The sequence below is a fragment of the Dendrobates tinctorius genome, unplaced genomic scaffold, assembly GCF_039654945.1.
Source record: "Dendrobates tinctorius isolate UK_male_01 unplaced genomic scaffold, ASM3965494v1 ptg000145l, whole genome shotgun sequence".
Classification (NCBI taxonomy): domain Eukaryota; kingdom Metazoa; phylum Chordata; class Amphibia; order Anura; family Dendrobatidae; genus Dendrobates; species Dendrobates tinctorius.
In genome coordinates, this window is record NW_027361812.1 from 10,489,842 (window position 1) to 10,506,236 (window position 16,395).

Genomic DNA, 16,395 nt, shown 5'->3' on the forward strand with positions numbered 1-16,395 from the left:
AGATAAAGTGTACGACCCCTTTAATATGACTAGGCATTAATTCCCATAAGGTTGATTCGGAGGGGGTGTAGTTACCACTCGGTGATTACTTGTACGGTATCTAATGTGATGTATTCCCCTGTTTCCAGTGATTTATTGGAGGTGGAACACTTCCGAACCATCTACCACATGTTTCTTGCGGGTCTCTGTGTGTTTGTGATCAGCACAGCCGCTGTAGATATCATTGACCAAGGGAGGTAAGTGAAGATTGGCAATCTAAACCGCCATCCACACCACACTCATACATCATTGTGTAGCCCGCTGCTGGATAAGCATTGTGGAAGATGGAGGGGCCACATTTACTATTCATAAATCACTTATCACATTTATTAATGATTTGCACCGAAAAGAACAAATGTGTTCCGCTCACTAGACACTGTTCAGTGAGTAAAAAGACGTGCCACATTTATTATTGACATGTGCCAGTTTTTATACACAAATGAAAGACACAATGTAAGCCAAGGGGAAATGTCAATCTATTCTAGTTTGACCCTGTTCACACCGTCATCATTTTATTTCCATCAGCGGAGCAGAAAAGCAGAAACAAAACGTTCAGTTATGAGGCACAATCATATTAAGTTTTAATTTCATAAGTCATCAGTTTGGATCCATTACATCTGCAGATAGACAGGAAAATGCAGTCTATGTACATTATTAGCTGAACAAATGGATAGTGGATATGAAAACTATTTCATTTTATTCTTTTACATTATAGTCTATGAGAAAGGGATCATAATGGATGGTGAACTGATACGTTTTCTGTTTAAATTATTATTTTGTTCTTTTTAGTACTGTGTATGCCCAGGACACTACAGGTGTTCAGAAACGCTTAGGCCTGTTTCACACTTCAGTTTTTTGTGTCACTTAAAATCCGCCAAAAAGGCGGAAAGCGGATCCGTTCATAACTGATGTGAACGGATGCTACCGGATCCGTTTTTTTGACGGATCCGCTGAATGAAGAATTTTAAAGGAATCGCTGCCCGGGAAGGATTTTTTTTTTTTCTGTCCACCAGAAATGATTTCAGGGTTAAATTTCCTCCTGACTTCATTCCTCCGGGCATGCGCTCTATAAAAATGCGGATCCTGCAGTACAAAACACGTTACATGGTCTGTCCAGGCATCTCGGCGGACGCAAAAAAAATTGACGGATCCGCAAAAAAACAGATCCAACGGATGGCCATCCGTCAAGATCTGCCGGTGATGCAAGTCAATGGGGAAAAAAACGGATCCGCCCCAAAAAATGGCGGATCCGTTTTTTTTTTGCAAAAACGGCGGATTTTGACTGATGGTCAAAAACGAAAGTGTGAAACAGGCCTTATAGAAATGGATCAGTACAAAAATGGAAACTAAAGTTAATATTTTTGTAATAGTGCCTTCAATTGAATCCCTTTTAAAAGGAATCTGTCGCGTCCCTGAATGTTATTAACCTGCAGATATAGGGTTACTCTGCAGGCTAATACCATTCTGACACCATGCGGCACCAGCACTGAGAGCCCCATTGCCGAGAAGAAATTAACTATATTCCCTCCGACAGCCTTGAGCTTTCAGTCCTAGAGGTGGGCCAGTGTGGTTTCAGTCAGGCTGTCAGTCAGTGCCCGACTATGAACTGATCAGTGACTGAAACTGCGTCTCTGATTGAAAGCTGAAGGCTGCCAGGAAAAATAAAGTTAATTTCCTTTTGGCAGTGGGGCTCTCACTTTGGGCACTAGGCAGCTTCAGAACACCATTAACCCACAGCTTAACCACATATCTGCAGGTTAATATCGTAACTAGGGATGAGCTTTCCGATATTGCCGATTTCCGGAAATCCCATAATCCTTCAGCCTCTGAGCGCTCCGTGGAGCCAATCAGGAGCTGAAGAATTGCTGACAACATTGTGTAACTCCCCTAAGCTTGGTAGGAGGCATCCAAACATGCTAGCTAGGGGCTGCGCTGCGATTGAGTCAGAGTGCTGACTATTTTTATTATTATAGTACACATCCAAATAAAAGATACTAAAGACAATACATTGTCACAAGAATTTTATTTGCATCTCACAATTTTTCATATAAAAATATAATTAAAAACCAATGCACAAATGGTGTGCAGGGGGCACGAAGAGACACAACATGGCCAACAACAAAACACACATCGCATTCAGTAAATGTTAGAAAGTGAGTGATATGATCCAAATCAATATATATCATAAAAATAAAGTGCATATATACAGTATTCACCCAAATATGCAGAAAATATGTTAAAATATATAAAATATAAAGTGTCCTGTGCACAAATAAACAATTTATTAATTATATCCCATAAAATGGTGTGAAAATGTTTATTTCAATATGCAACCACCTTCAAAAAAAAAAGTGCTCAGTGCAGAAAATATATAAGGGGCTATATAGCCTTCATTGCATATAAATAAGAAATGAACAATAAAATAAAATATTTAAGTGCAAAAAGAATGACTTAACACTGCTGGATCACTGCTGACTACCAACACAAATGTTGCGGTATAATTAAGTGAATGGAATAATATCACTTCATGTGGTTACTGACCAGAGTCTCCTCCTGCCCCCTGCACACACCACACTCCAACGCACGTTTCGCTCTTGCTTCGTCAGGGAGTTTTTTTATGGTATAAAAGGCTGCGCCTGCCATTTTAGCCTGACTCTACTGTGAAAGCAGATAGGGATAGGTTGCTGTTGGAGATAGGGAGAGATCTCGGATCTAATAGAGATAGAAATTGTTTTTCAGCGACTGCAGCAGCCCCTGTGTGTTACAGAAGCAGTCTTTTTCCTCACTGACCCCGCTCAGTTTCATTTTCTGTGCTGTGCAGGCTCTCAGTGAGGTGCTTAGTGAGACAGTGCAACGCACATTCACTGCAGCTGCTGCAGCTCCTCTTGCTGCAGCACTGTGTGGTGTGTGTCACACTGCCTTTCACAGCCTTTTCTTTTCATCCCTTAAATCCCCTTCCCCTATTTTTTCCTAAAAGTGTAGCTTCACCATCCAGTACATTTTGGTGAACGCTATATAGGGATTTTTCAGTGAGGGCTTCCCCCCTGAATCCCCCCCCAATCCCTAACCCCCATTTATCCCTCAATTTTCTTGGTGCTCGGGTGCGCTTTGCACAGTTCAGTCACCTCCGCTGCGCAGACCGCCTGTGTGCTTTTTTTTGGGGGAGTGCAGCACCCACTAGGTCAGTCTTTGTAGTCACATCAGACTGCAGGACCCCTAGTGCGGCCTGTTCTATTGCGCACCCCCAAATTTTTCACCAGTAAATTCACTTTCAGTGCCCCTGTAAGTGTTACTTTACCTCACAGCATCTATTGAGGTTAAAGTTAAACACTATATAGGGATTGTACTGTGAGGGCCCAAACAACCTCTGTGGCTGGTACCACACAGCACCTGGCCCAGTCCCGGAGAATCCTTTTTTTTTGGTATCACAGCAGTGTCATTTACTGCGCTGTGACATCCGACCGTAACGTGTACACCAATACCACAAACACACGTTACTCTTTGTGTAGGCGACACTAGATTCAAATAAAGTGTAGCAGACACACCATCATACAGTGCCATTAGTGTTTCTTATACCTGTTTGTAGTCCTACAGTAATAAGCACACTAATTCCTAATAATTACTTTCTTGCCATTCTGAATCCATCGATAGAGATGAAGAAGGCAGGGAGTAAGGGACGTCCCCGCGGCAGCCGTGGAAGAGGTGCATCACCAGCTAGACATGGTGCACATCCAGAGCAAGCAGCAGGCCCAAGTCACTTAGCACCTACTTTCACCCGGCAGCAGTCATTTATGCGCAGCTGGTTAGGAGCGGAGGGCCATAGGCTGATAAGAGAGGATCAAGTAGAAACCATTGTTTTTTGGATGGCAGCTGAGGAATCCACCTCAATGAGCACAGCATCCTCCCAGGACCTCTCCACCACATCGGGTCAGGCCACTGAAGAGCAGCACCCATCTGCTTCTTCACCGCCCACTAAATTGCCCAGACATTCAGAGGGCCAGGAGCCAACCTTAATCCTCTTCTCAGAATCTGTTGGCTTGGAATCTGTGTGCCAGCCAGACAGCACTCCTGCAGCTGAAGAAGAGGTAGTGTGCACAGATGTGCAACCACTGTGTGGGTCTGAGGAAGAAGTGGAGGGTGGGCCAGTGCCCACAGTAACCAGACCCCAGTCAGCAGATGATGATGAAACTCTGCTGCCGGTTTCTGCTGCCGAAAGTGTATTGGATGACGAGGTCCTTGACCCATCATGGCATGCTGAGGGGCAGCAAGCAAGTGGGGATAGCTCAGAGGAAGAGCTTGCAGGTGTGGCACAGCGTGGCCGTCCACGTGGGAGAGGAAGAGGGAAAAATTGGTTGTTGGCTCCCTCAACTTCAGCACCCGTTAGGAGCAGGGCTCTTTTAAAGAGTACAAGGGGTGTGCCCAAGCGTTGTGGTGCATGGGCCTTTTTCGACCAAGTTGCAGATGACGTTACAGTAGTCAGATGCAAGCTTCGTCGACAAACTGTGCGGAGAGGGAAGAATGTCAGCAACCTTAATACCAGCAATATGTTGATGCATGTCAGGAAGAGGCACCCTGTGGAGTGGCAGCATCACACCCAAGATGATTCGCCACCTGCAACTGGTCCCCCACCTTCCACCTCTTCAGCCACAGCGGCCACCTCTTCCTCCAGCTCGCAAACAGCTGCTCCCGCTTCCTCGCCAGAATGCCAGGGTGCATCTGCAGGCAGTGTTGTGCGGCGGCACACTGTCTGTACTTCGTCAGCATCAGCATCCCAATCGCTGGCATCCTCACACTCCCAATCCAGTGTGCAGCCATATGTCACACAGGTGTGGGAGAAAAGGCGCCCGTACTCGGCAAACCACCCACGAGCACAGGGCATGAATTCTTGCATTGCCAAACTGCTTGCAGTGGAAATGCTACCATTCTGGCTGGTGAGCAAGCCAGCCTTTATCGATATGTTGAGGTTTGCAATCCCACAATACAGCGTTCCCAGCTGCTTCTACTTCAGCAGGCAAGCCGTCCCCGCCCTGCAACAGCATGTGGAGCGTAAAATTAAGCATGCGCTACAAAATGCAGTTAGTAGCAAGGTCCACCTGACCACCGACGCGTGGACCAGTCAGCATGGCCAGGGACGCTACATTTCCATCACCGCCCATTGGGTAAATGTAGTTGAGCCTGGAACTGAAGTAGACAGTGCAAGTGCGCGGGTCCTGCCAACTCCATGGATTGCAGACCTCTTCTCCGTACAAATTGACCCCTTCTCATAGTCCTCGTCAGACTCGCCTGCACCCAGACCTACCACAACGACCGATTTCAGCACTGCATCGGCCAAACATCAACAGGCCGTGTTGAAATTGGTTTATCTGGGTGATGTTAGCCACACCGCAACCGAGCTGTGGAACACGCTCAAGGAGCAGAGCGACATGTGGCTTGCGCCGCTCAACCTCCAGCCAGGTATGGTGGTGGGGGACAACGGCCGAAACCTGGTCGCGGCTCTGGGACTAGGAGGTCTGACTCACATTCCATGCCTTGCCCATGTCCTAAACTTGGTGGTGCAGAGTTTCCTTAGGAACCATCATGACCTTGAGGAGCTGCTGCACAAAGTCAGATACATGTGCTCTCATTTGCGGCGTTCAAGCATGGCTGCATCGCGCTTTTCAGCCATGCAGCGCAGATTGGGCCTGCCCGAGCACCGCATCATTGTTGACCTCCCCACCAGGTGGAATTCGACTTTGCATATGCTGCGGAGGTTGTGTGAGCAGCAACCTGCAATTATGGAGTTGCAGGTGCATCAGGCGCAATGTAGGCGACACACATCTCAGCCCTCCCACTTTACAACCACAGAGTGGGCATCCATGAAGGACATATGCTCCATTTTGAAGTGCTTCGAGGACTCCACTCTGATGGTGAGCGCGGATGCTGCCCTACTCAGCCTGACTATTCCCCTTATATGCCTTACAGAATCATCACTTAAAGGACTAAGGGAAGAGGCTTCTCAGGAGGAGGAGGAGTATGATGAGACACTTGCACCAACCAGACAATCTTCTTCGGCCCAGTTGGTACAAAGCTCTGCGGGTGCCTCACAAAGGTCCAGACAGGACACAGCAAGTGAGGAGGATGAGGAGGACAATGAGGATGAGCCAGAGTAGGAAAGTACACAGCGCTCTACTAGTAGTCACCAGATAGAGCGTGGATCGGGTGATGCAGAGCAGCCAGAGCACATTCCTCCAGCTGGTGACAGCGATGCATGGCCAGTTTGCAGCCTTCAGCACATGAGTGACTTCATGCTGCAGTGTCTGAGAAACAACCCACGCGTGGCTCGTATTCTCCACACAAATGACTACTGGGTGGCCACCCTCTTAGATCCACATTACCGGGACAGCCTTCAAAGCCTAATTACACCGTTGAACCGGGCGCATAAAATGCAAGAGTACCAAGACGCACTGGTTAATTCACTCATGTAGTCTTTTCCACCGCATAGCAGTGATGCGCGTGCACTAGCAGGCACCTCAGTGCGTCCTGGGCCCAGCGGAATCCATTCAGAAGCCGGTAGCAGAAGCAGTACATCTGCTACTGACAGGTGCAGTATACGCAACCTGTTCCAACGGTTTCTGAACCTGCAAACAGTTCGGGCACCATCAGCACAGACAGCGCAACGCACTAGGAGGCAACGTTACCGTGACATTGTGGCACAATACCTCTCCACCCCTGTCAGTGTGCTTCAGGACGGATCTGCCCCTTCAAGTTTTGGGTCTCCAAGTTGGATACATGGCCCGAGCTTAGCCAGTATGCCATGGAGGTCCTGGCTTGTCCTGGTGCCAGTGTGATTTCTGAACGCGTCTTTAGTGAAGCTGGCAATGTACTAACAGACCAACGTACCAGACTATCCGCTGCAAATGTGGACAGGCTTACATTCGTAAAAATGAACCAGGCCTGGATTTCTGGTGACTTTTGCTGCCCTGGGCCAGAGTAGACAGGTTACATGCATGGTTGGTAGCAGTATGCATGCTCTGTCATGTGCCTATGTTGCACACAGCGTCATCTGTTATGCTCGTGCTCTGGCCTCTATTACCAATATCTAGCACCTGGTTCTGTGACTAACTCTTTCACCTCATACTGTTTTCCATGGGCTCTAGTACCGCCAGCTAGTGCCCATTTCCGTGACTGCTGATTTCACAGCATGCCGTGTTTCTGGGCTCTAGTACCGCCAGCTAGTGCCCATTTCTGTAACTGCCACTTTCACAGCATGCCGTGTTTCTGGGCTCTAGTACAGCCAGCAAGTGCCCATTTTCGTGACTGCTGATTTCACAGCATGCCGTGTTTCTGGGCTCTAGCACTGCCAGCTAGTGCCCATTTCCGTGTCTGCCACTTTCACAGCATGCCGTGTTTCTTGGCTCTAGTGTCATGATCCATGCTGGATCATGACAGATAAAATGCACTAGTAACCTTTTTTTTTTCTTTGCTTTGCCTTTTGCCCCCGGTGGTCACTGGGATTATAGCAGTCTTTAGCCCCTGATCATTTGACCATTCCCTTTTCCTATATATGGTCACATGGTCTATGAGCAGGTGTTGGTGATATTGCTCATTTCCAACCAAGACTGGTGAAAGAAGGAGAGAGAGTTCCTGGCAGCTCAGTCAGAGTCCTGGTGTGGAAGAAGTCAGAGAGGATTTCCTTGCAGCTCTGACAGAGCTTGGTGGCAGCTATTCAGGAGGAAAGCTGCATTCTGGTGGTGGACTCTGTTGCTGGGAGCAAGAGCAACAGAGCAAAGCTAAGTGGTGTTTCCCTGTTTTGTATTTTTCCTTGGTGTGTATTAGTACAGCAGTGTGGCCAGTGCCTGCACCACGCAGCTCCCTAGCAAGGGATAGGTGTAGGGTGTGCTAGGTTGACAGGTATCCTGATCGGCGCCCAGTGCGGAACCGGCCTAGGGAACGTTAGGAGTGGAGGGACGCTAACTCAGGGGAGTGCAGGAGGTCTCCACATCCCGGTTCCCTATCGCAGGGCCCACCATTGTAACTGTTGCCCCTTTTGCTGTTTCAGTTACATGTGCCGTGTCTTGTTGTCTGAGTTACCGGCCTACGGGTCGTGTCACACAGGACGGGTCCACGTGACATCTAGTACCGCCAGCTAGTGCCCATTTCCGTGACTGCCACTTTCACAGCATGCTGTGTTTCTGGGCAACAGTACCGCCAGCTGTACCTCGTTAGACCAAATTGGAACAAAAGGACGACAGATGCCAAACACCTATAGGCAGAAGCACAAGAGGCGGGATCCAGTCATGCCGGCTGTTTCCTGGCAGTGAAGTGCAGACACAGGTGCCTCCCCCCCGAGGGGTAAACCGAGTTCCAGCATCACCAGCTGGTTCTCGGGAGTACCCAAGGGCACGGGTACCTCCTGCTCCAAACCGTGTTTCGACAACGCTCACCGTTACACGGTTGTGTCCGCCGCACTGTTCCACGCCCCCACCATACATCATTCCGGCTCAGTTTGCTGTTATCCGTGGTGTCGGCAGTGTAGGAGCCCCGTACATGGACTCCGGGACCTAGCGCTCAAGGCTGGTCTCGACAGTGCCAGTAGGCCCTGCCCCTCCCCTCCTGCGACTGTGGAGTAAAGAAGACTGTGTCCAGGTTGCGGGGGGCAAATGTGGCTCTTGCACCTTCTGCCAAGAAGACATTACTCCGGTAGAAGACCCAAGACAGAAAGACAGATGCAGACGACCAAGACAGGAAGACAGATGCAGAAGACCCAAGACAAGAAGACAAATGGAGATGTCCCCGTACTCCTGTCTTTTTGCTCTTGAACTTGTGTCTTTGTGGGGGTTTTTGGGGCTTCTCGGCAGTGCTTTTGGCTTATGTCACTACTACATTGTGGTATCCGGGCTACAGTAATGTCAGCTGTTGCCCAGTACAGCCACTGGCACTTTTACCTTCTGCTGCTTATCTGGGTTCCAGTAATGTCAGCTGGTTCTCAGTAGAGTCAATGGCTTAGGTCCCTCCTTTGTGGTATCCGAGTTCCAGTAACGTCTGTTGGTCCTTGGTAGTGTATTCTGGCACAGGTACCTCCTGCTTAGTTAACGGGCTCTGGTAACGTCAGCTGGTGCCCGTTAATTCCATTGGCTCTTATGCTGATTTCTGCTGCCTATACGGGTTCCAGACTCACCAGCTGGATCTCTCAAGTTCCTGTGCCTACTGTTACTTCTGCGTATTTCCTCTGGGTTTGGGACATTCTGCGACCAGCCAATAGCAGAATAACCATAGACGGAGGTTTAGGAAGCAGTAGGAGCAGATGTACATGAACCAAAAGCAGAATATCAATATGCAGAATTACTGAATAACAGTAATATAATCAGCAGAAGACTAAGCATGGTTTAAAGGGAATGTATCTGTTCCTCCACGTGGTGCTCCTGGAAACTCCCTGCAAAGTAAGGTGAGCTGAACGCAGACACATGTCAGTCAAAGGGCATATTGACACCACCACCGGCAGTTTTAATTTAATAATGTGAAATCACTAACCCTAACTATCCCTAACCCCTAACCCTTAACCCTTACCACTAACCCTAACCCTTACCCTAACCCTACTAACCCTAAACACTAACCCCTAACCATAACCCTACTAATCCTAACCCATAACCCTAACCCTACTAACCCCAACCCTACTAACCATAAGCATAACCCTAACCCTAACTAACCCTAACCTCTAATCCTTACCCTACTAACCCTAACCATGACCCTAACTAACCCTACTAACCCTGACCCCTTACCCTACTAACCACAAACCCTAACCCTACCCCAACTAATCCTAACCCAAAGAAAAAACACAGCTGTTAAGAAGATGGCGACCAGTTTTCATGCTACAGCTTTCGCTTTGTGCATTTTTCTAGGATTTTTTTTTGCTCCTCTGCCTCGCAAACTCCTTCCCCATTATCCTGAGGTGTTTCCCCTCCATTTTATCCATTATATAGCACTGTAGTGGTCATTTTGTAACTCCGATTTTTTTCCCCCATTGACTTGCATTGATATCGGAAATTCCGATATCCGATATTTTCCAATATCGGAAATCGGAATTCCGATACGATATTGGGCAATATCGCTCCTCCCTAATCGTAACAGGTTCCCTTTAAGAATCGAAACTTTGTCTTCTGTTGCTGATCGTTTGAAATCTTTAACTGGATTAGTTAGAAACAAATTATTAACGCTATTGTGAACTTACCCTTACCTATGGTTATTGCATCAAAGCTGTGCGTTATAAAGATCTAACCTCCCAGATTCCCAATTTAAAGTCACCAGTCATGGCAGTGAAGGTAAGTCATGCCAACTACAATCACTCTAAGCTTAGGCATCTCTAAATAAGATGCCATCATTATTGTCATTTTTTTTCTTTAATGTCTGCCACTTTTCATGACTTCTATCTTCTTACATCTGAGATTCCTTGTTATCTGCAGGTTGGTTCTGGAGTTTGACCTTCTGTTCTATACGTTTGGGCAGTTGGGGACAGTGACCTGGTCATGGATCTTCCTTTTTTTATATACACTTCTGGTACCATACAAAGTCATCTCTTTCTGGGGTTCTTTGTATCCAAAGTCAAAGCACAAGATCCTGCTGTCGGCCTTTGTGGGGATGTTCCTACTTGTGAGTCAGACTTGTGTCCTCTGCATTTTCCCCATTTACGTCATAAAACACTACCAGCTGCCTCCAGCATCCAGCTTCATTGTTTCACTGGAACAGGTGAGTTTAGTAGCCGAGTAAACACCTCCGAGTCCCTGATCTGTCCGGAACTTTGTTTCGCACTTTTTTTTTTTACACAGTGGTGGGACAATATATTCTTTCACTTATGGTAGAAGAGAATCCTAGTTAAACTGATGCTTTCTTTTTCTTTGTCGTTTTGTAGGTTCGTTTATTCATGAAGTCCTACTCTTTTCTTAGAGAGACCATTCCAGTTGTGCTGCAAGATGGAAGTAAAGGTAATTTCCTGTAGTGCTGGTTAGCCTTCCTCACAATTCACTACGTCCAGTATAGAAATGTGGACACTATATCAGACATTTCTGCTGTTTTGCAGACTATCATTAGTCAGTGCAGCTGGAAATTCTTAGTCGGATAACATTTTGGAGTTTGTATATTTTAGATTTTTTTTAATTTATTTTATTGATGTCTTTTTTTGTGGGATTTAATCTGAGGTAGTTATTCCGGGTTGTGATGGAGAATGCATAGTCTCCTTGTGATTGGAGGGCAGTAGGTTAATGGTATGTGGCAGGTATATGTTAAAAAAAGTTTTGGGTAACTCTTTCTACACTTCATTTCGAAATCTCTGAACCCAACGTCACGACTCAAGACTGGCAAGATATCTGCAGATCATGGCTGCCTAGGTGTAGATTGGGGCATCTGTTAGCACGCCTCTATCTCTCTCTTTTTTTTTTGGCTAAAATCAAAGTGTTGCATTTGTTCTTATCAGAGGACATGACAAGGGGTATTGATGTAGGATGGATACATCATTACAGAAAGGAGAAAGCTACTGCTTATACACAGGTAACTTTAGGCAACCTTGACCTCCAAGATCAATGCCAAGAAGTCAAAATGATCGAAAACCAAGGTGCTGATGATCCCCAGGAGTGGTGACCCTCGGGTTCCAAAACTCACTAGGAGTGGGGATTCCACTTGATTTGTGGCTTAATTGAACTGAACGACTTCTTTCACACATTTGAGCACACACATCTATTCCAAGGCTTCTGGCAAGATAGAGGATTATTTTAATTTGTGGCCATATGTCTGGACTATACTGTAAATGTATTTATTTAGTTTATTCTTCTTAACACATAAGTGACAACTTTGGCATGTATGTTTGGATGTTCTAGGAGGGGGGGGGGTATGTCCATTAAATTTCACATCCCTTCGCTTGCCTCCCAGATTGAGCTCTCTGTTCCACTGGGGCGGCAGACGAGAGATGCTGGGAGACAATAGGCTCAATCCAAGCTTCAGCGAGGTCCGGCAACCTATCCCAGACATTCGCTGTGGCCTTCTGATCCATAGGGATAAGGAAAGACTTGTTGCGGGCCCTAGTCCTCCGAGAGAGGGCTTACGATGGACTGAGAAAAAAATCAAAACAAAACTTCCTGTGCCTGACAAAGTGAGACTCATTTCGATATTCCAAACACGAGGCAAAGTTTATTTTGAATTTTAGAGACTAATTATTGGAAATTTTAATTTTCCTGCTTCTTTGGGAACCTACAAGAGTATTTTATCTTGGGAAAAGAGCAAAGGTTGTTCTTTTTTGCCTTCCCTTTATGCTTGTTATACATAGGAGTAAAATTCAGTATAAAAGGTATTTGGAACAATATTACCATCAAGTAAAACTACTTCTCTAACAGACTAATATGTACAGTATGTAAAAAAAAAAAGGGAAAATGAGGCATACACAAATATCTCAAAATACAAATATATGTAATTCTTTATTTTTAGTATTTTTCTAATCAATAAAACATAAGACAAGGTCTCTACAATAGTAAATGGGGAAAGGCAGACTTCAGAAAACGAACTGCCATGTAACGTATTTAAACCTATTAAATCGGGTGCCTCAATACAAATGACTAAATCTAAGACCATGAAAATTGGTGTAAGGGCCCATACTCATCTGCGAGAAAAACGGACGAGTTCAATCCGATAAAAACTCAGATTGCACACTGATCAATGTTAATCTGAGTCCCTGCTCATCTGAGATTTTTTTTTTTGCTCATCGCAGTATGCTGCAACTGTCCTAGGATGATACTCGCCAATACAAGTCAATGGTTGTGATAAAAAAAAAAAAATCGTCAAACGATCCCTGGACCATGCGAATGCCATTTGATTTTAACACACACATGTCCTTGAAAACCCGACATTTCATCAGCCGCGTACAGGAAAATCACAGCGTGTCAGTGACATTATTAGGGTGTGTGCATACATTGCGGATTCTGCTGCGTTGTACAGTAGCATTGTAATCAATGCAAAACAAAAAACGCTGTGCACATGCTACGGATTTTTCTGCGGTTTTAAATCCGTAGCATGTCACGTCTTTGTGCGGATTCCGCAGCTCCATGATCAGGTGTCAAAACGCATGGGAAAACCGCAGGCTAATCCGCAGGTAAAACGCAGGTCTTTTGACCTGCGGATTTACCTGCCGATTTAGGCAAATCCGCGTGGAAAAATCCGCAGCAGAATTCTCAATGTGTGCATGCACCCTTACACTGTGTGTGCAGCTTACTGTACATGGTTTTTACTTAATAAATATAATTTTCTGAATAAATGGCATGGGATTCCCTGACATTTTATTAACCAGCAGAGGGAAAGCGGACAAGTGGGGGCAGATATTTATAGCCTGGGAAGGGGGTAATATCCAAGTGTAAGATGCATGAGCGACGTAGTCGTGGGCGAATTTCTGTTCCCACTCGCTTTGGCATCCTACAGACACTTTGTGTCTCATTTCCCGGTGTGCTGCTGTGTCTGAGGTGCATCACACTTACTTTAGGGCTGCAGATGTCTTCTTTTGAGTACAGGAGTCCCTCTTCTGGAAACAGACCAGCAATTAATCCAGGAGACACAAGGTTCATAAAGATAACCAAATTTTTACTTGGTGACTAGCAGTATTTACAGGCAGACGTAGAGGATAAGGCACAATGGGTTGTCATCTTTCCCACAGGTACCAGATACAACTTCAACCCTGGTTCCCCTTATAGGTAGAGTGTCCCTCTTACTGGCTTTTCTATCACTAGGGAGTGTTCTCAACCACTAGCAGTATATTTGGATTGCAATCCATTCCTCCCCATGTAGTCCATATATCCCTGTAGCTTCACAGGCTGAGTTCACCCCGGTCCCCTGACATCCATCTTGAGATTGCATCAGGCCATTAAACGGAATCACATGGAAGGGTATTTTCAGCAATCCACTGCCCTGAGTATCATGCCGACACTGTCCCTAGCAGTCTCTTGACTTATAATAATAATAATAATAATAATCTTTATTTATATAGCGCCAACATATTCCGCAGCGCTTTACAGTTTAACAGTTTCAAAACACAAGTCATAAGTAACAACGCTAACAATACAATAATTAAAGCAAAATAAGACGAAATAAGATGACCCTGCTCGTGAGAGCTTACAATCTACAATGAGGTGAGGGAGATACAGAGTACAGAGTACAGGGGTGTATATACAATGGTGTATTTACAATGAAGGTCCAGCCATCTTGCGGGAGTGAAGGATGGATGGAGATAGTGAATGGGCTACACACGCACACTTACACAGAGAATGACTTTGATTAGTGAATGTGATAGGCCGCTCTGAACAGGTGTGTTTTGAGGGAGCGCCTGAAACTATGCAAATTGTGGATAGTCCTGATTTCTTGGGGTAGAGCATTCCAGAGGATAGGAGACGCACGGGAGAAGTCTTGGAGTCGGGAGTGGGAGGTACGGATTAGTGCAGAGGTTAGTCGAAAGTCGTTTGCAGAGCGCAGCGATCGGCTAGGCCGATAGACAGAAATGAGAGAAGAGATGTAAGGGGGTGCCGCACTGTGGAGAGCTTTGTGGGTGAGAACAAGTACTTTGAATTGGATCCTATAATGAATGGGCAGCCAATGTAAGGACTGGCGAAGAGCGGACGCGTCTGAGTACCGATTACCCAGATGGACGGTCCTGGCCGCTGCATTAAGTATGGACTGGAGAGGGGATAGTCGAGTGACGGGGAGGCCAATTAATAGAGCGTTGCAGTAATCCAGGCGAGAGTGGATCAATGCAACAGTGAGGGTTTTTGTTGTTTCCATAGTGAGAAAAGGGCGGATTCTAGAGATGTTCTTTAGGTGTAAGCGGCAAGAGCGGGCAAGGGATTGTATATGGGATGTGAAGGAGAGATTGGTGTCAAACATAACACCCAGACAGCGCACCTGCTGCCGGGGAGTTATTGTGGTACCACCCACGGAGAGGGAAATGTCAGATTTAGGGAGGTTAGTAGACGGCGGGAGCAGAAGAAGTTCAGTTTTGGAGAGGTTGAGTTTCAGATAGAGAGCGGACATGATATTGGAGACTGCGGACAGACAGTCACTGGCGTTCTGTAGTACCGCGGGGGTAAGGTCGGGGGAAGATGTGTATAGTTGTGTGTCATCAGCATAAAGATGGTACTGAAAGCCAAATCTGCTGATGGTCTGTCCAATTGGGGCCGTGTAGAGAGAGAAAAGAAGGGGGCCATAGACTGAGCCCTGAGGTACCCCGACAGCAAGAGGAAGAGGAGATGACGTGGAGCCAGAGAACAAAACATTGAAGGAGCGGTCAGAGAGATAGGAAGAGAACCAGGAGAGTGCAGTGTCCTTAATGCCTAGTGACTGGAGCCTAGAGAGTAGGAGATGGTGGTCAACAGTATCGAAAGCTGCAGATAGGTCAAGAAGAATGAGCAGAGAGTGGTCACCGTTACGTTTTGCTGTCAGAAGGTCATTGGTCACTTTGATGAGTGCAGTTTCAGTCGAATGTAGGGGGCGGAAGCCGGACTGTGAAGGGTCTAGAAGGGAGTGAATGGAGAGGTAACGGGTAAGGCGGGAGTAAACTAGGCGTTCCAAAAGTTTAGAGATGAAGGGGAGATTGGAGACTGGTCTGTAGTTGTTTGTGCAGGATGGGTTGAGAGCAGGTTTCTTTAGTAATGGAGTAACGATGGCGTGTTTGAAGGAGGATGGGAAAATGCCCGAGGAGAGGGAGAGATTAAAGATTGTAGTTAGGTGGGTTGTGACGACTGGAGAGAGAGACTGGAGGAGATGTGAGGGAATGGGGTTGGTAGTGCATGTAGTCGGACGAGAAGAAGAGAGGAGTCTGGAGACTTCTTCTTCTGTGATGGGATCAAATGTGGAGAGTGAGCCAGGGGAGATGTAGGAAGGGATGGGAGTCACAGCACTTGGTGGTTGGGAGCAGATTTCTTGACGGATATTATCTATTTTTTCTGTAAAGTGGGAGGCCAGGTCATCAGCACAAATGTCTGTGATAGGGGCTTGTGCTTTTGGCCTGAGGAGGGAGTGAAAAGTGTCAAAAAGTTTCTTGGGGTTATTGGCTAGTGAGGAGATCAGGGTGGTGAAGTAGGTCTGTTTGGCAAGGTGAAGGGCAGCGTTATAGGTTCTTAACATAAATTTGAAGTGGATGAAGTCTTCTGGTGTGCGGGTTTTTCTCCATAGGCGTTCAGCACTCCTGGAGCATCGCTGGAGAAGTTGAGTTTGCGATGTGAGCCAGGGCTGTTTTACTCTGTGTTTGGAGGTTCTGAGGGTGAGGGGAGCTACTTGGTCAAGGGTGCTTCTAAGAGTGTCATTGTAGTGATGAACAGCCAGATTAGGACAGGAAAGAGAGGAGATTGGGGACAG

At 46.5% G+C, this 16,395-nt stretch overlaps 1 protein-coding gene across 2 annotated transcripts in view; it reads left to right on the top strand.

Moving 5' to 3' along the window:
- Positions 1 to 16,395, top strand: part of SOAT2 (sterol O-acyltransferase 2) — a 140,457-nt gene that overhangs the window by 29,353 nt on the left and 94,709 nt on the right. For both annotated transcript variants that reach the window (XM_073546172.1, XM_073546171.1), the window contains exons 5-7: positions 129 to 236; positions 10,479 to 10,761; positions 10,925 to 10,997. In XM_073546172.1, the coding sequence (XP_073402273.1) occupies positions 129 to 236; positions 10,479 to 10,761; positions 10,925 to 10,997 (464 nt within the window). The remainder of the gene's footprint in view (positions 1 to 128; positions 237 to 10,478; positions 10,762 to 10,924; positions 10,998 to 16,395) is intronic.